At 48.5% G+C, this 25,303-nt stretch overlaps 1 protein-coding gene across 6 annotated transcripts in view; it reads right to left on the reverse strand.

The window, feature by feature from the left end:
• The window catches only part of LOC140390245 (uncharacterized), a 580,951-nt gene that overhangs the window by 6,048 nt on the left and 549,600 nt on the right, over positions 1–25,303 (reverse strand). For all 6 annotated transcript variants that reach the window (XM_072475229.1, XM_072475231.1, XM_072475230.1 and 3 more), the window contains 2 exons: positions 21,618–21,985; positions 4,337–4,602 (listed from right to left, as the gene is read on the reverse strand). In XM_072475229.1, coding sequence (XP_072331330.1) covers positions 4,337–4,602; positions 21,618–21,985 — 634 coding nt within the window. The remainder of the gene's footprint in view (positions 1–4,336; positions 4,603–21,617; positions 21,986–25,303) is intronic.

Here is a 25,303-nt window from a genome sequence, read left to right on the forward strand (position 1 = left end):
GTAGGTTTGGTAAGGCCAAGCCCCCTTTGATTTTCCTTCTTTGCAGTGTCTGTTTGGGAATTCTCGGGTTCTTCCCCCCCCCCCACACACACAAACGCCATGATTAGACTGTCTACGTTTTGGAAAAAGGCCTTGGGGATGAAGATCGGAATGGATCTAAACAGGAAGAGGAATCTCGGCAGTACGTTCATCTTGATCGTCTGCACTTTCCCCGCCAGGGAGAGTGGGAGTGAGCCCCACCTTTGAAGGTCTCTTCTTACTTCCTCCACCAGGCTGGTCAGGTTCCACTTGTGGATCTGTGTCCAATCTCTGGCTATCTGGATCCCCAGGTAACGGAATCTGTTCTGGGCTGTCTCCCTCCCCCGTTTGGGTTCACTGGGAATGCCTCGCTTTTGCCCAGGTTAAGTTTGTAGCCCGAGAAGGTTCCAAACTCTTTCAGCATTTGAAAAATGCCATGAAATGAAAATCGCTTATTGTCACAAGTAGGCTTCAAATGAAGTTACTGTGAAAAGCCCCTAATCGCCACATTCCGGCGCCTGTTCGGGGAGGCTGGTATGGGAATTGAACCGTGCTGCTGGCCTGCCTTGGTCTGCTTTAAAAGCCAGCGATTTAGCCCTGTGCTAAACAGCCCCTATTTTGCAGCATTGCCTTCAGTCCCTCCTGTGGCTTCGAGACATAAAGGAGCAGGTTATCTGCATAGAGTGAGATTCTGAGCTCTCTGTCTCCTCTCCGGATTCCCTTCCAGCCTTTCGCGTCCCGCAGGGCTATCGCCAGGGGTTCGATGGCTAGCGCGAACAAGAGTGGGGACAGGGGGCAGCCCTGTCTTGTTCCTCTTTGCAGCTGGAAGTATTTAGAGCTGGTGGCGTTAGTTCGGACGCTCGCTTTGGGAGCGTTGTACAGGAGCCTCACTCAGGCGGTGAACCCCACTCCTAGCCCAAACCATTCCAGTACCTCGAGGAGGTATTTCCATTCGACTCCGTCGAAGGCCTTTTCCGCGTCCAGGGAGACAATCACCTCTGCTGTTCTCTCCCCAGAGGGGGTCATTATTACGTTTAGCAGCCGCCTGATGTTCGCTGTGAGCTGCCTACCCTTGACAAAGCACGTTTGATCCTCTGCGACCACCTCTGGTACGCAGCCCTCCAGCCTTTTGGCCAGGACCTTTGTGAGTATTTTCGCATCCATGTTCAGCAGTGAAATGGGTCTGTATGATCCACATTCCGTCAGGTCTTTATCTCTTTTGGGTATCAGTGAAATTGTGGCCTGCGCTAACATGGGGAGCAGGGTGCCCCTTGCCAGTGAGTCCGCGAACATGTCCCTTAGGTGTGGGGCCAGGACTGGTGCAAATGTTTTGTAGAAGTCCGCCGGGAACCCATCGGGTCCCGGTGCCTTCCCCGCCTGCATGGAGCTCATGCTCTCCATGATTTCTCCCAGGTCTATTGGTGCTTCCAGCTCCCCCCGTCTGTCTTCCCCCACCACTGGTAGATCCAGTCTGTCTAGGAACTGTTTCATTCCCACATCCCCGTCGGGGGGCTCTCAGGTGTACAGTCCCTGGCAGAAGGTCTCAAATGCCCGATTGACCTCCTTTGGCTCTGTTACCAGTCTGCCTCTGCTATCCTTTACCTGCGCTATTTCCCTTGTCGCTGCCTGCTTTCTCAGCTGGTGAGCCAATAGGCGGCCAGCCTTGTCTCCGTGTTCGTCGAAGGTTCCCCATATCTGGCGGAGTTGGTACACGGCATTCCTAGTGGATAGCAGGTTAAAGTCCATTTGCAGCTTTTTCCTCTCTGCCAGCAGCCCTACGGTTGGGGCCTCGGAGTATTTTCTGTCGACTTCCAGGATGGAGTCCACGTTGTTGCCTGGCCACCCTCTCTTCCCTATCTCTGCTTGCCTTGTAGGCTATGATCTCTACTCTCATCACGGTCTTCAGTGCCTCCCAGAACGTGGAGGGTGAGACCGCCCCGTTTTGGTTGTTCCTCACGGAGTCGCCTATGGCCCGCGATGTTTTCTGACAGAAGGCCTTGTCGGCCAGGAGATCCGTGTCCAGCCTCCATGTGGGGCGCTGGGCACGGCCTGTCTCCACCCTCACATCCATATAGTGTGGAGCGTGGTCAGAGATAACGATCGCGCAGTACTCCTTTCCGGTGATTCCTGGAAGCACCGATTTCCCCACTGCAAAGAAGTCGATACGGGTGTATCCCTTGTGTACTTGTGAGAAGTATGAAAATTCGTTCTCTCCCGGGTGCAGGAACCTCCATGGGTCCATAAATGCTCCTACTTCCATGGCCATGCCAGTCTTTCTCCCTGCTCTGGGGTTTGATCGGTCAGTCAGTGGGTCCTGTACATAGTTGAAGTCGCCCCCCCCATGATCAGTCGGTGTGTGTCAAGGTCGGGGATTTCTGCCATGGTCTTCTTTATGAATTCTGTGTTGTCCCAGTTGGGAGCGTACACATTTACCAGTACGACTGGTGCCCCTTCCAGGACACCGCTGACCATGACGTACCGTCCCCCTGGGTCTGTAACTGTCTTGGTTTCCGTAAACCTCGTACTCTTACTAATTAATATTGCTACTCCCCTAGCCCTCGTCCCGTAGCATGAGTGGTATGTCTGTCCCACCCATCCCTTCCTTACCAGCCATCAGTCCTTCTCCCTCAGGTGCGTCTCTTGTAGGTAGATTATGTCTGCTTTCAGGCTTCTTAGGTGGGCGAACACTCTGGATCTTTTGACCGGGCCGTTGAGTCCCCTTACATTCCAGATAACAATCTTGGTGAGGGTTTTTTGACCCCCCCGGTCCTGCGGGGTCACCCATACTTACCTGGTGGATGTGCCCCTGCCCTCCGGGGTTTCCCTTCGTTAGGGGGCTGTACAAAATGGCCGTGGTCACCGCTCTCACCATGAGGTCGGGCCCCAGGACTCCGGGGTTTCCCTTTGTCCAGGGGGCACCCACCATGGCCGCCAGCTGTGTGTAAGCCACGTGGCTGCGCCCCTGCACTCCAGGGTCTCCCTTCGTCCTGAAGCCCTCCCGAGTGGCTGTTTGTGGCGTCACCTTCGTTCCTCGCCCTGCTCCATGCCTGCCAAGGCCTGTGTTCGTGCTGCTTATCTACATCACCCTTCCCTTTGCTTCTCTTTTGTTCTGCGTTCTCCCCCGACTCCTCTCCCTCCCCCTTAGTCCCTGTTCCTCTGTCTCCCCTCTGTGTTCTTCCCCCCCTTCTGCCCTGCCCCCCCCTTCTCTTTGTGCCAGGCGCTCCCTCTCCCCTGAGAGGCGAGCCGCGGCCCTCCTTTCTTCCTGTCCTCCCGTGTTTTGGTCTCCTATTCTAAGGAAAGATATACTGGCATCGGAGGCAGTCCAGAGAAGGTTGATCCCTAGTATGGAGGGATTTGATTATAAGGAGAGGCTGAGTAAGTTGGACCTGTACTCACTGAATTTTAGAAGAACGAGGGGCAACTTTATTGATGTAAGATGCTCAGAGGCTTTACAGGGTAAATGCTGAGAGGATGTTTCCTCTCGTTGGAGAATCTAGAACCAGAGAGCATAATCTCAGAGTAAGGGATATAAGACGGATGAAGAGTAATTTATTCTGGTAGTGGTTTAGCTCAGTGGGCTAGACAGCTGGTTTGCGATGCAGAACAAGGCCAGCAGCGCGGGTTCATATTCCCGTACCAGCTGAGAATTCCGAATTCTCCCTGTGTGTACCCGAACAGGCGCCGGAATGTGGCGACAAGGGGTTTTTCACAGTAACTTCATTGCCGTGTTCACGTAAGCTGACTTGTGACAATAAAAGATTATTATTATCTGCGGAATTCTTTACGACAGAGAGCTGTAGAGCGCGGGTCGTTAAGTCTGCTCAACGCTGAGAGAGACAGATTTTTAATGGAATCAAGGGTTATGGGGATGAGGTGGGAAAATGGAGTTGAGGATTGTCACATCAGATCAGCCACAATTTCATTGATTGGGGGAGCAGACTCGATGGGCTGAATGGCCTATTTCGCCTCCTGCGTCTTATGCTCTTATGGTATCATGAGCTTCTACATGTCTGTTATAGTCAGGAGATATAGAGAGTGGTGGTGGAGGCTACGCCTCTCTTTCAATCAGATTTGTGAGCAGGAATCTCTCCCGCCCCCACCGCCCACCACTGCCGTGCATTGGAAGCATTTGCAGGTTGACAGTCAAACCATTTTGGCTGCCAATTAAATGGTGGAACGGGACCTGAACCCTGATGTCCTAGCGCAGAGACAGGGTGGCTACCCACTGAGACACAAGGCCACCCGGAGGGCATCCCAGCTGCGTAACCACCGTGCGTCATCCTGAAGCGAACTGCGATTGCGGCCTAGTGGGACTTACCTCCCAGATCCCGGCGGAACACGATGGGCCCCTGCGAGAGGTAAGCCGACTTGTCTTTGCTCATCTGCAAGCCCACGTCCCGCTTGTACTTGGCCGGGATACAGCCCTTGGCACACCTGTTGGGGGTTGAGCCCTTGTGGCAGATCACAACCTCGCAGATGATGTAGACCTCCAGGTAAGCATCAAACTTGAAGACGTGGAAACTGAAACGCTGTTTCCTCTGATCATCGAACTGGTACGACACAAAAGTCGAATCTTTGGGGCAGCTGCAAGTGACAGGGAAGAAGTAAAACAGTAATATCTGGACTCTTCTTTTTAAATAATTTTTTTCGCGCATGGGATGTGGGCATTGCTGGCAAGGCCTAATGGGCCTAATTTCCCGTCCCTAATTGCTCTTGAGTAGCCCACTGGGTCATTTTGGAGAGGCAGTTAGGGTCGACCACATTGCTGTGGATCTGGAGTCACATGTCGGCCAGACTGGGTAAAGTGGCAGATTTCCTTCAAGGGAAGGGATGGGCAGCAAATGCTAGCCCAGCCAGTGACCATCACATCACATGACTGAATTTTTAAAAAATCCATTCCCTAAAGTACATTAATGAACCAGGTGGATTTTTTACAATAATCAATGATTCTATCATTGCCAAGGTTAGCTTTAGTTCCAGATTTAATCAATTGAATTTAAACTCCACCAGCGGCAATTGTGTGATTTGATCCCATGTTGCCCAGAGGATTAGCCTGGATATGTGAATTCCTAGTTCAGTGACATTACCACAAGGCCACAGGTCTCATCGTAACACCCACTGTGCCACCTAACTGTCGAGCTGGTGAAACCTGGTAATGCAGAATTAAGAGGTTTCAGCCAGATTCTAATTTCTTATTTACTTGAGAATCAATAGCATTGTCAGGAGTTGATGTAACTGGACAGTGTTCAACTCTCTCACTGAAAATGACCAAAACCTTCCCCCTTCCAGCAGCACGGTAGCACAGTGGTTAACACAGTTGCTTCATAGCTCCAGGGTTCCAGTTTGTTTCCCGGCTTGGGTCACTGTCTGTGCGGAGGCTGCACGTTCTCCCCGTGTCTCTGTGGGTTTCCTCCGGGTGCTCTGGTTTCCTCCCACAGTCCAAAGATGTGCAGATTAGGTGGATTGGCCATGCTAAATTGCCCCTTAGTGTCCAAAAAAGGTTAGGTGGGGTTACTGGGTTAGGGTGGAGCTGTGGGCTTAAGAAGGTGCTCTTTCCAAGGGCTGGTGCAGGCCCAATGGGTCGAATAGCCTCCTTCTGCACTGTTGATTCTATGATTCCCCTGAAGTTTCCTTCATGCCTGCAACCTGACATGGGCACGAGCCAGCAAACCCGCCTCATAATGCCAGGGACCCGGGTTCAATTCCAACCTTGGGTCACTGATGGTGTGGAGTTTGCATGTTCTCCCCGTGTCTGCTCGGGTTTCCTCCGGGTGCTCCAGTTCCCTCCCACAGTCCAAAGATGTGCAGGTTAGGTAGATTGGTCATACTAAATTGCCCCTTAGTGTCCAAAGGTTAGGTTGTGTTCTGGGGTTACGGGGATAGGGCAGGGGAGTGGGCCTGGGTAGGGTGCTCTTTCAAAGGGTCAGTGCAGGCTCCATGGATCGAATAGCCTCCCTCTGTACTGCAGGGATTCTTTGAAAAACCACAGGATGTGAGCTATCAGCGAGTTGCCCAGGTAACTTTAACGTGGGGGTGCTGAACTATCAGAGATGCCATCTTTCAGATGAGGGGCGAGATTCTCCGACCCCCCGCTGGGTCGGAGAATCGCTGGGGGCTGGCGTGAATCCCGCCCCTGCCGGTTGCCGAAGTCTCCGGCACCGGAGATTCGGCGGGGGCGGGAATCGCGCCGCGCCAGTGAGCGGGCCCCCCCGCGCCATTCTCCGGGCCGAATGGGCCGAAGTCCCGCCGCTAAAATGCCTGTCCCGCCGGCGTAGATTAAACCACCTACCTTACCGGCGGGACAAAACGGCTCGGGCGGGCTCCGGGGTCCTGGGGAGGGCGCGGGGTGATCTGGCCCCGGGTCTCCGCCATGGCGGAGGCAGAAGAGACTCCCTCCACTGCGCATGCGTGGGAAGCTGTCAGCGGCCGCTGACGTTCCCGCGCATGCGCCGCCCAGAGATGTAATTTCCGCGCCAGCTGGCGGGGCACCAAAGGCCCTTTCCGCCAGCTGGCGGGGCGGAAATTCGTTCGGCGCCGACCTAGCCCCTCAAGGTTGGGGCTCGGCCCACAAAGATGCGGAGCATTCCGCACCTTTGGGGCGGCGCGATGCCCGTCTGATTTGCGCCGTCTTGGACGCCAGTCGGCGGACATCGCGCCGTTTCCGGAGAATTTCGCCCAAGGTATTAATCCAAGGCTCTCGGTCTGCTTCCTCAGTTGGGAAGCCATGTTCAAAAAAGAGCAATGTTTATTCTGGCCAATATTATCTCTCAATCAACCTCACGAATGAAGAAAAAAAACAGCTGAACCAATTATCAGCACATTGCTGTCCATGAGAGCTTGCTTTGTAAAAATTGACCCCCACGCTTCTGACATCACGACAGCGGCTACATTTCAAAAAGTGCTTCATTGGATTGCAAGGCAATTTGGGGTGTCCAGCGGTCATGCAAGGTGTGAACCAAATGCAACTTTAAATCTCTGCCCGGCAGGACTTCCCTTTTAAAGAGGTAAATGTGCGGCTCAAAGATTTGTGTGGGAGAAATGGGTTTGAACTCATGGGACATTGGCGCCTGTACTGGGGAAGGAGGGAGCTGTTCCGATGGGATGGTCTTCACCTGAATCATGCTGGGATCACAGGCCTGGCGAATCGCATAACTAGGGCTGTAGATAGGGCTTTGAACTAAATAATGTTGGGGGGGGGGGGGTGGGAAGGGTTCAGTTGCATGGAAAATTAGAAAGCCAAATTTAAAGGAGAAGGTGAGAGTGCAGGTTAATGATGAGGACTTTAAATGAGTAAAAGGGGCTGAGGGCTTAGGAGAGGTTAGTAAAGTTTCTCGAACACGTAATTGAGCAGAGTATAGAAAGCGGCAGGAATCCAACTTCAGGCACAGCAAAAAAGGGACAACTTTGAGAAGGGGAGCGGCCAACACAGGACTGAGGGTGTTGTACCTAAATGCCAGCAGTTCAGGGCTGGTTTAGCTCAGTGGGCTAGACAGCTGGTTTGTGATACAGAACAAGGCCAGCAGTTCAATTCCTGTACCAGCTTACCCGAACAGGCGCCAAAATGTGGCGACTCGGGGCTTTTCACAGTAACTTCATACTTGTGACAATAAAAGATTATTATTATTATTTTATGAAACAAGGTAAATGAGCTTGTTGCACACATTGAAATTACGGATACGATATTGTGGTCATCATAGAGACATGGCTGCAAAGGGATCAGGGCTGGGATCTAAATATCTAAGGATATGTGTCCTATCGAAAGGACAGGCAGAGAGGCAGAGGGGGCATGGTTGCATTGTTAATAAGAAATGAACTTAAATCGATAGCAAGAAGTGATATAGGATCAGAAGGCGTAGAATCTGTGTGGATAGGGTTAGGGTTGAGGAAACGCCAAGGGAAAAAGACCCTGATGGGAGTTATGTACAGGCCCCTGAGCAGTAGTTAGGATGTGGGGCAGAAAATAAATCAGGAGATAGAAAAGGCATGTAAGGAAGGCAGTATTACAATAAACATGGGGGAACTTCAATATGCAGGTGGACTGGGAAAATCAGGTTAGTAGCGGATCCCACGAAAAGGAATTTGTGGAATGTGTACCAGATGTTTTTTTTGGAGCAGCTTGTGGTAGAGTCACCAGGAACAAGCAATTCTGGATTTGGTGATGTGTAATGAGGCAAACTTGATTAGAGAACTTAAGGTGAAGGAACCCTGAGGGGGCAGTGACCACAATATAATAAAGTTTACCCTTCAGTTTAAGAGGGAGAAGCTAGAATCAGATGTAACAGTTTTACAATTGAATAAAGGTAACTACAAAGACACGAGGGAGGAGCTGGCCAGAGGTGATTGGAAAGGGAGTCTAGCAGGGAAGACAGTGGAACAGCAATGGCAGGAGTTTTTGGGGTTATTCGGGAGGCACAACAGAAATTCATCGGAGGAGGAAACATGCTAGGGGGAGGACAATGGCTGACGAGGGAAGCCAAAGACAGCATAAAAGCAAAGGAAAAAGCATGCAATATGGTGAGGATTAGTGCAAAGCCAGAGGAGGAGGAAGCCTTTAAAAACATGCAGAGACCAACTAATAAAGCAATAAGAGGGAAAAAGATGAAATATGAGTGTAAGCTAGCTGGAAATATCAAAGGTGATTGCAAGAGTTTTTTCAATATATTAAAGATAAGAGAGAGGCAAGAATGGACATTGGAACACTGGAAAATGAGACTGGAGAAGTGGTAACAGGGAACAAAGAAATGGCAGAGGAACTGAATAGGTACTTTGCATCAGTCTTCACAGTGGAACTTCAAGAAAGTCAGGGGGCAGAAGTGAGTGAAGTAGTCACCACTGAGAAGAAGGTGCTGGGCAAACTGAAAGGTCTGAAGATGGATAAATCACCTGGACCGGATGGACTACACCCCAGTGTTCTGAAAGAGATGGCTGAGGAGATTGTGGAGGCATTGGTGGTGATCTTTCTGGAATCACTGGAGCCAGGAAGGGTCCCAGACGATTGGAAAGTGGCTAATGTAACACCGCTGTTTAAGAAGGGAGGGAAGCAGAAGATGGGATTCATAGGCTGGTTAGCCTGCCATTGGTTGTTGGTAAGATTTTAGTGTCCATTATGAAAGATGAGATTGTGGAATACTTAGGACTGCATGGTAAAATAGGACTGAGTCAGCACAGATTCGTCAAGGGGAGGTCATGCCTGACAAATCTATTAGATTTCTTTGAGGAGGTAATGAGGAATTTAGAAAAAGGAGAACGAGTGGTCATAATCTATTTGGATTTTCAGGAAGCCTTTGACAAGGTGCCGTACAGAAGGCTGCTAAGTAGGATCAGAGCCCATGGTGTTAGGAGCAAGGTACTGGCATGGATAGAGGATTGGCTGACTGGCAGAAGGCAGAGAGTGGGGATAAAGGGGTCTGTTCCAGGATGGCAGCCGGTGACTAGTGGTGTTCTGCTAGGGGTCAGTGTTGGGGCCACAGCTATTCACAACATACATTAATGAGCCGGAAGAAGGAAAGGCTGAGGGACTTGAGACCGTGTTGACTATGATTAATCAAATTATTCCTTTCCAGATGAATTGATCTGTTCCCTGTAAGAACACTATTCACGATGCCCTATGCTGCTCTTGCTCATGTATTTGCTTTGTTTGGCCCTTGTTTTGCATGGTAACCAATCTCTATTTATTGATATACCATTTGTCAATGTTCTCTGTTGATTATTCTTTTGTCCACTATGTATGTACTGTGTACGTTCCCTCGGCCGCATCAAAGCACTTTTCACTGTACTTCGGTACATGTGACAATAAATCAAATCAGTCAAATCAAATCATTGTTGCCAAATTTTCAGATGTTACAAAGATATGTGTAGAGGGATATGCTGTGTTGAGAAACTGGCCCCAACAGCTTTCTGTGGCAGGGTTCACAACTCTCTGAGAGAAGAAGTTCTTCCTCATCTCAATCCTGAATGTCTTACCCCTTACCATGCAGACGCTGCGACAACGAATGAACGGACATCGCGCAACAATCACCAGGCAGGAATGTTCCCTTCCAGTCGGGGAACACTTCAGCAGTCAAGGGCATTCAGCCTCTGATCTCCGGGTAAGCGTTCTCCAAGGCGGCCTTCAGGACGCGCGACAATGCAGAATCGCCGAGCAGAAACTTATAGCCAAGTTCCGCACACATGAGTGCGGCCTCAACCGGGACCTGGGATTCATGTCGCATTGCATTCATCCCCCACCATCTGGCCTGCAAAATCCTACCAACTGTCCTGGCTTGGTACAATTCACACCTCTTTAACCTGGGGTTACCCCATCTCTGGATCTGTAAAGATTTAGTCACCTGCTAATGGTCGCATTCCAAGCATTGTTTGGCATCTTTGAATTTGTCCATATATATGTTTCTGGAACATACCTCTTCATTCACCTGAGGAAGGAGCAGCGCTCCGAAAGCTAGTGACATCGAAACAAACCTGTTGGACTTTAACCTGGTGTTGTAAGACTTCGTACTGTGCTCACCCCAGTCCAACACCGGCATCTCCACATCATGGCCCTTATTCTTGGGCTGTGACCACTAGTTCTGGGCATCACCAACATCGGGAACATTCTTCCCACATCTAGCCTGTCATGTCCCACCAGGATTTTATATGTTTCTACGAGATCCCCTTGCATTCTTCTAAACTCCAGTGAGTATAAGCCTAGTTGATCCAGTCTTTCTTCATATGTCAGTTCTGCCATTCCGGGAATTAGTCTGGTGAACCTTCACTGGACACCCTCAATAGCAAGAATGTCCTTCCTCAAATTAGGAGACAAAAATTGCACACAATACTCAAGGTATGGCCTCACCAAGGCCCTGTATAACTGCAGCAAGCCATCTCCACTGCTATACCCAAATCCTCTTGGGCCAGCATGCCATTTCAGTTTCCGAGAACCTCCTCCACATTAGCTTTCCTAATCCAGCAGAGGGCAGTAGAGCAGAGCTGCTGATTGGCTGTTGTGGGGTTAATTTGCATACGTGCATTGTGGTCACCCTAACTTGAAGGTGTACCTGAGCAAGAGACTCTAGGTGTTCAAGTGAAGGCAAGCATCCAGCAGAGGGCAGTAGAGCAGAGCTGCTGATTGGCTGTTGCGGGAGATATTTGCATACATGCATTGTGGTCACCCTAACTTGAAGGTGGTTTGTGGAGGAGCTGTTGTTAAGTGACAATTAAACCCGAAACACGTCTTCAGTGTTTCCCTCCCTACACCCTCGTCTAACCAAAAAAAACCAAACGCTGTAAAGATCAAGAGGAAGGCTCGAGGGCAGGTAAAAGTAGAAAGAAGTTTAACAGTGACGTCACAGCCTGCAGGTAAGTGATTGGCTGGTGACTGGTAAGTAGTTTTTCTTTTCCCTCAGGTGTTATCGTGCGGGGCGCAGAGGTTGCTGAGTGAGTGTTTGCTGAAAAGGGGAGTAAATTTTTAAAAAAACTTACTGTAGAGAGTTTCCAGCTGAATCCGGTCGGAGTGAGGACAGAGTGACTGCTGGGTAAGTAGTAAAGATTTAAATTGTTTGCGTAGGCCAATAACAGCTGATTGCTGTTTTCATGTGGGGTGTAGCGGTTGCTGGTTAAGTGTTTTATTTACCTGTATTTAAGTTGGGCAGTTTCTGAACCCCAGACACTACACTTGTAGTGTCCCCCACCCTTCCACCTCTTTTAACCTAAGGGATAGAGTGAATAACAGGTAAGCTCTTTCCTTCTTTTTCTTTTTTTATCTAGAGGGGATGGCAGGGAAGGTAGTGCAATGTTCCTCCTGCAGAATGTTTGAGGTGAGGGACGCCGTCAGTGTCCCTGCTGATTTCATCTGTGGGAAGTGCACCCATCTCCAGCTCCTCAGAAACCACGTTAAGGAACTGGAGCTGGATGAACTTCGCATCATTCGAGAGGCAGAGATGGTCAGAGATTGAAGCTTCAGGGATGTAGTTACTCCGAAGAATAAAGATAGATGGGTGATGGTGAGAGGGGCTGGGAGGAAGCAGTCAGTACAGGGATCCCCTGTGGTCGTTCCCCTTAGTAACAAGTATACCGCTTTGGATACTATTGGGGGGGGATGATTTACCAGGGGTAAGCCATGGGGTACAGGTCTCTGGCACAGAGTCTGTCCCTGTTGCTCAGAAGGGAAGGGGGGAGAGGAGTAGAGCATTAGTAATTGGAGACTCCATAGTTAGGGGGATAGATAGGAGATTCTGTGGGAACGAGAGAGACTCGCAGTTGGTGTGTTGCCTCCCAGGTGCCAGGGTCAGTGATGTCTCGGATCGTGTTTTCGGGATCCTTAAGGGGGAGGGGGAGCAGCCCCAAGTCGTGGTCCACATAAGTACCAACGACATAGGTAGGGATAGGGATGTAAGGCAGAAATTCAGGGAGCTAGGGTGGAAACATAGATCTAGGACAAACAGAGTTATTATCTCTGGGTTGTTACCCGTGCCACGCGATAGCGAGATGAGGAATAGGGAAAGAGAGGAGTTGAACGCGTGGCTACAGGGATGGTGCAGGAGGGAGGGTTTCAGATTTCTTGATAACTGGGGCTCATTCTGGGGTCGGTCGGACCTCTACAAACGGGATGGTCTACACCTGGACCAGAGGGGTACCAATATCCTGGGGGGGAAATTTGCTAATGCTCTTCAGGAGGCTTTAAACTAGTTCAGCAGGGGCTTGGGAACGTGAATTGTAGCTCCAGCATACAGGAGATTGAGAGTAGTGAGGTCATGAGTAAGGTTTTAAAGTTGCAGGAGTGTACCGGCATGCAGGAAAGTGGTTTAAAGTGTGTCTTCTTCAATGCCAGGACCATCCAGAATAAGGTGGGTGAACTTGCGGCATGGGTTGGTACCTGGGACTTCGATGTTGTGGCCATTTTGGAGTCATGGATAGAGCAGGGACAGGAATGGTTGTTGCAGGTGCCGGGGTTTAGATATTTCAGTAAGCTCAGGGAAGGTGGTAAAAGAGGGGGAGGAGTGGCATTGTTAGTCAAGTACAGTATTACGGTGGCAGAAAGAACATTTGATGAGGACTCATCTACTGAGGTAGTATGGGCTGAGGTTAGAAACATTAAAGGAGAGGTCACCCTGTTGGGGGTGTTCTATAGGCCTCCGAAAAGTTCCAGAGATGGAGAGGAAAGGATTGCAAAGATGATTCTGGATAGGAGCGAAAGCTACAGGGTAGTTGTTATGGGGGACTTTAACTTTCCAAATATTGACTGGAAATGCTATAGTTCGAGTACTTTAGAAGGGTCCCTTTTTGTCCAATGTGTGCAGGAGGGTTTCCTGACACAGTATGTAGATAGGCCAACGAGAGGCGAGGCCATATTGTATTTGGTACTGGGTAATGAACCAGGACAGGTGTTAGATTTGGAGGTAGGTGAGCACTTTGGTGATAGTGACCACAATTCGATTACGTTTACTTTAGTGATAGGTATATACCGCAGGGCAAGAGTTATATCTGGGGGAAAGGCAATTATGATGCGATGAGGCAAGACTTAGGATGCATCGGATGGAGCGGAAAACTGCAGGGGATGGGCACAATGGAAATGTGGAGCTTGTTGAAGGAACAGCTACTGCGTGTCCTTGATAAGTATGTACCTGTTAGGCAGGGAGGAAGTGGTCGAGCGAGGGCACCGTGGTTTACTAAAGCAGTCGGAACACTTGTCAAGAGGACGAAGGAGGCTTATGTAAAGATGAGACATGAAGGTTCAGTTAGGGTGCTCGAGAATTACAAGTTAGCTAGGAAGGACCTAAAGAGAGAGCTAAGAAGAGTCAGGAGGGGCCATTGTCTTTGTCAGGTAGGATCAGGGATAACCCTAAAGCTTTATATAGATATGTCAGGAATAAAAGAATGACTAAGGTAAGAGTAGGGCCAGTCAAGGACAGTAGTGGGAAGTTGAGCGTGGAGTCCGAGGAAATAGGAAAGGTGCTAAATGAATATTTTTCATCAGTATTCACACAGGAAAAAGACAATGTTGTCGAGGAGAATACTGAGATTCAGGTTACTAGACTAGAAGGGCTTGAGGTTCATAAGGAGGAGGTGTTAGAATTCTGGAAAGTTTGAAAATAGATAAGTCCCCTTGGCCGGATGGGATTTATCCTAGGATTCTCTGGGAAGCTAGGGAGGAGATTGCTGAGCCTTTGGCTTTGATCTTTAAGTCAACTTTGTCTACAGGAATAGTGCCAGAAGACTGGAGGATAGCAAATGTTGTCCCCTTGTTGAAGAAGGGGAGTAGTGAAAACCCCGGTAACTATAGACCAGTGAGCCTTACTCCTGTTGTGGGCAAGGTCTTGGAAAGGTTTATAAGAGATAGGATGTATAATCATCTGGAAAGGAATAATTTGATTAGAGATAGTCAACACGGTTTTGTGAAGGGTAGGTCGTGCCTCACAAACCTTATTGAGTTCTTTGAGAAGGTGACCAAACAGGTGGATGAGGGTAAAGCAGTTGATGTGGTGTATATGGATTTCAGTAAAGCGTTTGAGAAGGTTCCCCACGGTAGGCTATTGCAGAAAATACAGAGGCATGGGATTCAGGGTGATTTAGCAGTTTGGATCAGAAGTTGGCTAGCTGGAAGAAGACAAAGGGTGGTGGTTGATGGGAAATGTTCAGACTGGAGTCCAGTTACTAGTGGTGTACCACAAGGATCTGTTTTGGGGCCACTGCTGTTTGTCATTTTTATAAATGACCTGGAGGAGGGCGTAGAAGGATGGGTGAGTAAATTTGCAGATGACACTAAAGTTGGTGGAGTTGTGGACAGTGCGGAAGGATGTTACAAGTTACAGAGGGACATAGATAAGCTGCAGCGCTGGGCTGAGAGGTGGCAAATGGAGTTTAATGCAGAAAAGTGTGAAGTGATTCATTTTGGAAGAAATAACAGGAAGACAGAGTACTGGGCTAATGGTAAGATTCTTGGTAGTGTGTATGAGCAGAGAGATCTCTGTGTCCATGTACATAGATCCCTGAAAGTTGCCACCCAGGTTGAGAGGGTTGTTAAGAAGGTTGAAAGTGTTAGCTTTTATTGGTAGAGGGATTGAGTTTCGGAGCCATGAGGTCATGTTGCAGCTGTACAAAACTCTGGTGCGGCTGCATTTGGAGTATTGCGTGCAATTCTGGGTGCCGCATTATAGGAAGGATGTTGAAGCATTGGAAAGGGTGCAGAGGAGATTTACTAGAATGTTGCCTGGTATGGAGGGAAGATCTTATCAGGGAAGGCTGAGGGACATGAGGCTGGTTTCGTTAGAGAGAAGAAGGTTAAGAGGTGACTTAATTGAGGCATACAAGATGATCAGAGGGTTGGATAGGATGGACAGTGAGAGCCTTTTTCCTCAGATGGTGATGTCTAGCACGAGGGGACATAGCTTTAAATTGAGGGAAGATAGATATAGGACAGATGTCAGAGGTAGGTTCTTTACTCAGAGAGTAGTGAGGGCGTGGAATGCCCTACCTGCAACAGTAGTGGATTCGCCAACTCTGAGGGCATTCAAATGGTCATTGGATAGACATATGGACGATAAGGGAATCGTGTAGATGGGCTATAAAGTGGTTTCACAGTTCGGCGCATCATCGAGGGCCGAAGGGCCTGTACTGCGCTGTAATGTTCTATGTTCCTCACTTTTGACTTTCCTTAAATACGGATATGGGCCGCCCAGGTTGCGGGGGTGGCGGGGGGGGGGGGGGGGGGGGGGGGGGTGGCGGCCGGGGAGGGGGATCGCCTCATGGGCGGCCGGGGCAGTGATCGAGTGGTTTGGATCCTCGGGCGCGCACCATCTCGGGGGGGGGGCCTACATTGTTGATGTCGGTCCGCGATCCGAGACCGCCATTGCGCACGGCGCAGCTGCTGGAGGTCGCCGCTGTGCGCATGCGCGGACCTCCGACCGGGAGTGCCCCTTGAATGCCTCAATTGAAACTGCCTCGACGGGCAGCACGGTGGCGCAGTGGGTTAGCACTGCGGCCTCACGGCGTCGAGGTCCCAAGTTCGATCCCGGCTCTGGGTCACTGTCCATGTGGAGTTTGCACATTCTGCCTGTGTTTGCGTGGGTTTCGCCCCCACAACCCAAAGATGCGCAGGGTAGGTGGATTGGCCACGCTAAATTGCCCCTTCATTGGGAAAAATGAATTGGGTACTCTAAATTAAAAAAAAAAGAAACTGCCTCGACAAATTTACAAGGCAATGTATCCCAGACCCCAACCACTCACTGTGTGAAAAGGTTTTTTTGCAAATCACTTTAAATCTGTGCCTTCTCAGCCACCACCCGAGGTTCCCAACCGGCAATTTGTGGTTAGAATTATGCCGTCGGGAATTCTGCCGAGAATCGCTGGGGGGGGTCTCTGTCAATGCCCCCCCCCCCCCAGCTGCTGCGTAATCTGCGCATGAGCGATTCTGCGGGGATCGGAGAATCGCGGGAGCGGCGCCGGGTACAATTCCCGCGTAAACATCGATTCTCCGCCCCCGCGCCAAACGCGATTTCGGCACGGGGCTGCGGAGAATCCCGCCCCATGTGTAGGAGTACGGGAAAAGGCAGGGGAATGGCACAAAGTCACGATGCTCCTTTGGAGAGCCGGTGCAGACACAATGGGCTGAATGGCCTCCTTCTGCGCGGTAAGAATTCTATGACTCTTGGAAATGCGTCAAAGACAATGACCAATCTGCGCCACATTTTCTGTTGCATTGAGTGCAGTTTTCTGGCAACATTTGAGCCACACCAATTGAAAACTATCCCAATAGCAGGTTCCTCAATAGTGGCTTGAATGGCTTTTATTTTCATGGTACATGGGCCAGGCCAACATTTGTTGCCATCCCTGATTGCGTTTGGAATGCTGGCCGATTTCAGTCTCACTGTGGGTCTGGAAACACAAGCAATCCAGACTCATTCACAAAGCGGTCAAGTATGTTGAGTGTGTCAACCTGCAAAAACCCTTCCAAAACACACTAATGCCTGGAAGTAAGAGAGGGAGAGAGTCCTGGTCAGCCACGCTTGATGTGGTGTGGCGTCCCTCGAGCTATAAGCCCCTGTCAACAGCCGACATCAAAGGCCATTCGTGATCCAGATGGGTTTTATCGATAATCAGTGGTAGTTTCACTGTTTCATTCCTGACACTAGCTTTCCCAATCCAGATTAATTTTGATATTGATTAAATTAATTTCTTAATTAAATTTGAATTCCACAAGCTGTACTGAGGTCTAAACTCCTATCCCCCGAGCATGAGGCTGAGACTCCATCACTGAAAAACAAATTGGCACCAGGTACTGCTGGAGCTCCATCCATTAAATTCCCTCCCCGCACCTAGTGGTGCTGTCTCCAAAGCTAGTTATTCCCAGAATAGGTCACTTGCCTGTTGCCAGGGGCTTATAGCTCGAGGGACGCCACACCTCACCAAGCGTGGCTGACCAGGACTCTCTCCCTCTCTTACTTCCAGGCATTAGTGTGTTTTGGAAGGATTTTTGCAGATTGACACACTCAACATACTTGACCGCTTTGGGAACGTGCCTTCCTTGGCCATCAAAAACAGAAAACACTGACAATCTGGGGTGGGACACGAACCCGGAGCCTCTGTCTCAGAGGCAGGGATGCTACTCACTGCGCCACAAGACCATTGGAGGCCCATCTTCATATATAACAAGGCCAATTCATCCAGAACCATCCATTTCCAAATTTCACTACTTTTGCCTCCCAGATTACTAAACCAATGACATAGTCACTATGCAATCATCTCCACTGATTGAATAAATTAGGACAAAATGAATGGAAATTATCGAGTCTAAAACTCAACGAGAGAAATTAAAGATTTTCATTTATGGCAAAGTTATTGTTGGCAGTTTACCAGGCAATAGAGGATATTGGCTTCAAACATATCTGTTGGTTTAGGACCGTCACAGATCTTGTATTGTGCAATCTCCCAGTTTTCATCCTAATGAATATCATGTGATAGATGTCGGCATTTATTTTTATTTGGAGGCGCTATGGGAAACAGTCACATAGCATCAGTTTCTGGCACAAGTTGAGTGGTGACATTGCAAATAAGGACCTTGGGTTTGATCTGCATGAAGGTTGAGGATGCTAGTCAGGCATCGCAGAGCAGAGAGGACATTGTTTCACCCAGAGGATGGTGAACATCTGGAACGGACTGCAAAAGGCAGTGGTAGAGACATGTACAATTTTTTCCCTTAAAAAGCAGTTAGACATTTACATGAGCAGGGTGGGTATAGAGGGATATGTGCCAAATGCGGGCAAGTGGGACTAGCTTAGTGAAACTAGGCGGCATGGACAAGCTGGGCCAAAAGGCCTGTTTCCATGCTGTAAACATCTATGACTCTATGATAACATACTGGTGTGGGTTTGACTTTTCCGCTGATAACACGTGACAATTTAGGCCATCTTAAGTTTGGACATAAAAGCAAATGATGGCAGATGCTGGAACCTGTAACAAAAACAGAAAACACTGGACAATCTCAGAAGGTCTGACAGCATCTGTGGAGAGAGAACGTAGCTGACGTGTTGAGTCTGGATGACTCTTTGTCAAAGCGAGAGAGAACTGAAAATAGGGTCAGATTTATATTGTTGTGTGTGTGTGTGGTGGGGGGAGGGAAGTGTGGAGCAGTGAGGCTGGGTCAGCGGTAGGTGGAAATTGACAAAGATGTCATGGACAGAAAGGTGATGATTAAGGCTAAGAAGTGTGCTGATCGTGGCACATAAAGAGATTAGAATGTGTTAATACAGAACAAAGGTAAGCAGTGTGTCAAAGGGCAACTAGGGACAGGGAACAGGTGGCCTAAGGGGGACAATGGTGAGGGGAAAACAAGTTGATGGAAACTGCTGAGGTTGCCCAATATTTTCTGTTTTTGTTTAAATTTGAACATAATGCTTTTGAGATAGCTTTTAAGAACAACACCTTCCGGAACCACCCAGAGAGCAGTTTATATCCGGCATGAGTAACGTGACAGGATTAATTAATTACCTCAGAGTAAAGGCACTCCAAGGTTCAGTAACCATGATATGATCGAATTTTACATCCAGTTTGAAAGGAAGAAGAGTGGATCGAAGACAAGTATTTTAAATTTAAATAAGGGCAACTCTGTGGGCATGGAGGCTGAGCTAGGTGAAGTGAATTGGGATACTAGGCTAGAGGATTGATCAATAGAGAAGCAGTGACAGACATGAAGGGAATATTTAAAAATACTCAGACTATGAATATTCCTGCTAGAAAGAAAAATTCCAAAGGGAGGAGTCACCATCCATGGTTAACTAAAGAATTTAAGGAAAGCGTCAAACATAAGGAAAAAAAAATTAACTGCGCAAAGGTTGACTGGTCAGAATATAAAGAACACCAGTGAATGATTAAAAGGTTTTCATAGAATCACAAAATTCCTACAATGCAGACGCAGGCCATTCAGCCCATCAAGTCTGCACCAACCCTCTGAAAGAGCACCTGTCTAGGCCCACTCCCCCACTCTATCCCTGTAACCCTACTTAGGGGCAGATTAGCATGGCTAATCCATCTAACCAGCACATCTTTGGACTGCAGGAGGAAATAGGAGCACCCGGAAGGAACCCACGCAGGGTCGGAGAGAATGTGCAAACTCCACACAGACAGTCACCCAAGGCTGGAATCGAGCCTGGGTCTCTGGCGCTGTGAGGCAGCAGTGCTGACCTCACTGGAGCAACCAGGAAGATGGTAGCAGTGTAGTAACATCACAGCGCCGATAATCCAGAAGTCCACGCTAGTTCCCTCTTTTAATCAGGAGAAATAAATTGTGAGTATGAGAGGAAGCTAGCTAGAAATGTAAACGTGATAGCAAGAGTTCCTACAGGTATTTAAACAGGAAAAGTGAGCATTGATGCTCTGGAGAGGGAGAATGTAGATAACAAGGAAATAGGAGATGAAATAAACACATATTTTGCTTATGTCTTAGCTATAGAGAAACAAAAACATCCTGTAAATCAAGATGTGGAAGTGAGAGGGGAACTTGGTGAAATGACCAGTTATTCAGAAAGCTGTACTGAACAAACTGGTAGAGCTGGAGGCTGACAAGTATCCAGGTCCTGATGGACTTCATCCTAGGGTTTAAAAAGAGGTAGCTAATGACGTAGTAGATGCATTGGTACTAATTTTCCAAAATTCATTAGATTCTGGAAAGGATTTAAGAAATATAAAACCTCTATTCAAGAAGGGAGAGGGACAGAGAACAGGTAAACATTGGCCAGTGAGCTTGAGGCCTGTCATGGGGAAGATGTTGGAGTCAATTGTAAAGCAGATTATAGTTGGCACTGAGGGAAATCATGTTTAACCAATTATCTGGAGTTATTTGAAGGAGAAGCATGTGCTGTGGATAAAGGGGAGCCTGTAGATGTGCTGTACTTGGATTTACAGAAGATATTTGTTAAGGTTATTGCAGAAAATAAAACTCCTGGTGCAGGGCTAACATGTTAGCACAGATAGAAGTTTGGCTGGTTGATGGAAAATGGAGAGAATGCATAAATGGGTCCCTTTCTGATTGGCAGGATGTGACAACAGGAGTCCTGCAGCAGTCTGTGCTGGGGCCTCAACTTTTACAATTCATATCTATGATCATTAGATAAGGGGATTGAAGGCATGGTAGCTAAATTTTCGGATGACTCAAGATAAGCGAGAAACTATGTTGTGAAGAAGACATATTGCAGGCGGATATGGATAGGTTGAGTAAGTGGGCAAAAATCTGGCAGATGGAGTGTACTGTGGGAAAATGTGAAGTTGTTCACTTTGGTAGGAAGAATAAAAAAGCAGAGTATTATTTAAATAGAGAACAACTGTGGAATTCTGAGCTGCAGAGGGATCTGGGTGTTCTAGTGTATGACCCATAATAAGTTAGTATGAAGGTATAGCGAGTAATTCAGAAGACTAATGGAATGGTATCCTTTATTACAAGAGGAATTGAACACGAAAGTAAGGATGTTACGCTGCAGTTACAAAGCGCATTGGTGAGACCACATCCCGAATACTGTGTGCCATTTTGGTCTTATTGAAGGAAGAATGTGAATATGTTGAAGGCGGTTCGGAAGAGATTTATTAGGTTGATGCCTGAAATGAGCGGGTTATCTTACGAGGAAAGGTTGGACAAACTGGGCTTGTTTCCACTGGAGTTTAGAAGAGTGAGGGGATGACTTGATTAAAGTACTTAAGATTCTGAACAGTCTCGACAAGGTGGACATGGAAAGGATGTTTCCTCGTGTGAGTGGGTCCGGACCACGGTACTGTTTTAAAGTGAGGGAGTTGCTCTTTTTGGACAGAGATGAGGGGAATGTTTTTCTCTCAGAGGGTTGTGTGGCTGTGGAATTTTCTGCCTCAGATGGCAATGAAGGCGGGGTCACTGAATATTCTTAAGGCGGAGGTGGATAGATTCTTGTTGGCGCAAAGGAAGCAAAGATTACTGAGGGGTCGATGGAAAATGTGGAACAGACTCGAGGACCCGATTGGCCTACTCCTGCTCCTATTTATCTTTGGGCACAATTTGAGCGCAACCTGTGGCACAGATCAGGAAGGAAGCCCCAGAGCAATGAGCTCTTTAGCACAGGGCAAGAAATGTCCAGCAGCTCCCCAAACCAGATGCAGGGAATTACCCATTCTCGATGATGCTGTACGTCTCGCTGTTGGAGGTCAGGAATGGTACAGACACACAGTTCTCTGTGAATACCTCCATCCCGCTGTCAGTGCTGTCCACTTCCATCTGAACATACAACGTATTGTTCAGTTCGACTTCGTAAGGGAACTGGAAGATTGGATCATTGAAGGCTGCCGACTGATATAATGTGAAGGATACGTTATTATGGCCCAAACGGACCACGTGATCGGTCTGGGGCACGAACGCTATGGTAATGTTCTCCACCGTCAACATCTCACAATTTAATCGGATCTGTAGACGGTGAATCGAGGTGTGGGGGGCAGTTCCATAGATTGTATTGACGTAAGCGATCCTTCCAGTATCGTTCTGTAACAAAATTGGATGAATGGAACACTTAGACATTTGTGGCAAACATGGAGAAAATTTGCACTCAAAGGCATCTTGGGGTGTGGTCAAGTGGGTTGCCATGATGTTGTCATGCAGCAAGAAAGCATTCCAACATAATGAATAATGGGATAATCAATAATGAAACCATCAAACCCAATTTTCTAATATTGGCGTCATTCTTGTTTTCCTATTGGTTTTATTACATTGACGTTCACTACTCCTCCCATCCATCTAACTTTGCCCCCTGATCCTGTCGCCTTACATTAGATACAGGCAGACACATATTTCTGCGAGAGGAAATGAATCGATTCAGTAAAAGAGGCGGTTAGCGCTAACATTCCTGCATTAGAGTAAAAATCGTATGTTAGTCAAGTGCTTATACCCAGAATGATCTTTACACACCCTCAAGGACCTGAGATGAGCAAGAACCCTCCAGCAAGGCCTTGGTTGTTTACATCAGAGCAGACAGTCTATAGCTACGAGGTGATATCAGCTAAGCTTCTGGGTGAAGGTATAACAATAAACCTATGTAGACAAGATCGGAATTTTAAACAATGTTCTGTGTACTGACTAACTGTATAATCAGTGTGTACCTGTACCTGTGACCAAGGACAGAGAGCTGCATTAGAATGCTCTCCCTATGAGAGCTGTGCTAAAGTTGTGTTAGAGGAGGTTTCTCTGGGGTTGTGCCCGCCATGCTTGAAGCATGAATAAACCACTGTGACCTCTGCCCGATCTCCCGCAACATTGCAAAGTCAGAGAGGTACCATCCTTCACTTTATTCCAGATTGGAGCTTCTGTTTTACCCTATCAGTGGCCATCCTATGGAAATACCCACTCTCCCCGTCTCGCCACCTCCATAAGCCACCCAGGGATCTTGCTGATGATAAAAACGATTCCCCGGCCACCGTCACACTCGAGAAATCCTGCACTCCCATATTATGCTCGTTGGGTGCCGTGGGCAGCAGCTTGATCAGACTTGTCGTTGGAAGAGAGGAGCCGCAGGAGACCATTCAGCACATCGGGCCTGCTCTGCCAGTCCATTGGCGGATTGCTGACCCATTTCCTCAACTCAACTTGCCTAGCTTGGTCGCGGGCTCCATAAGCAAAAATCTCAGACTGGAAAGTGGAGTTGAAGATGATCTCATCAGACCAGCCACGATATCATTGATCTGCGGAGCAGGCCCGATGGGCCGAATGGCATATTTCTGCTTTTATGTCTTATGGTCTCACAGTTACCTTTGAAATCTTTCTGTTGCCATCCCCCTGCTCCCTACCCCCTCCATCCCGCCTCCCCCTCTCCCACCACTTCAACAATGTTTTTTGGGAGAAAGTTCAAAATTTCCCATAACGTTAATGTGCCAATTAATTTAAATTAAATGTGCCAGAAATGACTCCTAAATGACCTAGCTCTTATTTTACAGTTACATCCCTTTTCTGAACCTATCCACCCTAGACCGTAACTTCCAGGTTCCCCAGAATCCCATTTAGGGGGTTTCCAATGATGCGCTGGGGAGTCCCTCGAGGACTTCCCCATGCAAGGGTTTAGCCAGCAATTTTCCAGAAGTGCTGATTTCCTCTGGACAATTGTGCTGGGCTGGCTGGGAACCATTGGACAGAAACAGTTTAAATTGTAAACATCCGGTAGTTCTACCAGGTTCACACTGATAGTTACTCTGAAAGAGTGAGAGGAAAAAAAATCACTTCCAACTCCAGAGAAACTATTTAAGCCCTCAGACCCAGTCTCGCATGGGACACCCCACCCCCACTCCACATATACAACCCTCCCCCTGCTCCCCACAGTGGATCCCCCATCCCTGATCCGACTGGACCTCCCTTTCCCAGTCCAGCTTAATCAGTCGCCTCTCTTCCCAGCACTCCCCCCACCCCACCCCATCCCGACTGCCCTCCTATCTGGTCTGACCCCAGCCCCCTTGTGGTCCCACACCTCATCCCCCCCAGTCTCAATCTGACTCTTCCCCTTCCCCAGGTGTGACCAGACCTGATCCGTCCTCCAGATCGACCACCCCCCCTCCAGACCAACCTCTCCATCACGGTCCAACCCCGCCCTCCCGGTCTGGCTGCCGCTTACGGTACGACCTGACTCGCCGACTCGAACTCCCCCCTCCCAGCCCGAGTTTTCCCCCCCATCCAACCCCCCCCCCACCCCCAACCATCGGATACGACACTGCCCCCCAACCTCAACGCTACCCTACGTCCATCCCCCTCTCAAAACTTTCCAGTGTTTGATCCACTTACCTTTTTACTTTTGAAAATTACGTTTTGCCTTTGTATTGTCCCTTTCATCACCCTCTTTATGGCAACCATACAATAGATGGCATTTCTCTCCTCTCTGCGCCCCATTTACTCCTCGCTGATGCGGAGGGGAGGGGGTCGTGGTGAGGGGGCTTTGGGGTGGGGAGAGACGTTGGGCACTTTACTGTTGCTGTCTCACCCAGCCTGAGTGAGGAAGGTTAGGCGAGACATGGGTTTTGAAATGTCCCCACTCTCTGCCTCCTGCCAGTCAGCCAATCCTCTACCCATGACAGGATCTTATCCTTAAAACCATGGGCTCTTAACTTATTTAACATTCTCCTCTGTGGCACCTTGTCAAAGGCCTTCTGGAAATCTAAATAAATCACGTGCACTGGTTCTCCTTTGTCTAACTTCCTTGTTACCTCCTCAAAGAACTCGAACAGATTTGTCAGACATGACCTCCCTTTGACAAAGCCGTGCTGACTCAGTCCTATTTTACCATGCACTTCCAAGTACTCCGCGATCTCATCTTTATAACGCACTCTAAAATCTTACCAATGACCGAAGTCAGGCTAACTGGCCTATAATTTCCCGTTTTCTGCCTCCCTCCCTTCTTAAACAGTGGTGTTACATTATCCACTTTCCAGTTCTCTGGGACCTTTCCTGCCTCCATTGATTCCTGAAAGATCACCACCATTGCCTCCACAATTTCCTCAGTTATCCCATTTAGAACCCTGGGGTGTAGTCCATCTGGTCCAGGTGACTTATCCACCTTCAGGCCTTTCAATTTCCCCAGAGCCTTCTCCTTAGTAATGGTCACTGCACTCGCCTCTGCCCTCTGATTCTCCTGGAGCTCTGGCATCCCACTGGTGTCTTCCACTGTGAAGACCGATGCAAAGTAACTATTCAGATCGTCTTCCATTTCTTTGTTTCCTATTATTCCTTCTCCAGCGATTTTTTCCAGTGGTGCAATGTTTACTTATGCCTCTCTCTTACCTTTTATATATTGAAAACTCTTTCTATCCTCCTTTATATTACCAG

This window comes from Scyliorhinus torazame, chromosome 14, assembly GCF_047496885.1.
Source record: "Scyliorhinus torazame isolate Kashiwa2021f chromosome 14, sScyTor2.1, whole genome shotgun sequence".
In the NCBI taxonomy this organism is placed as follows: Eukaryota; Metazoa; Chordata; class Chondrichthyes; order Carcharhiniformes; family Scyliorhinidae; genus Scyliorhinus; species Scyliorhinus torazame.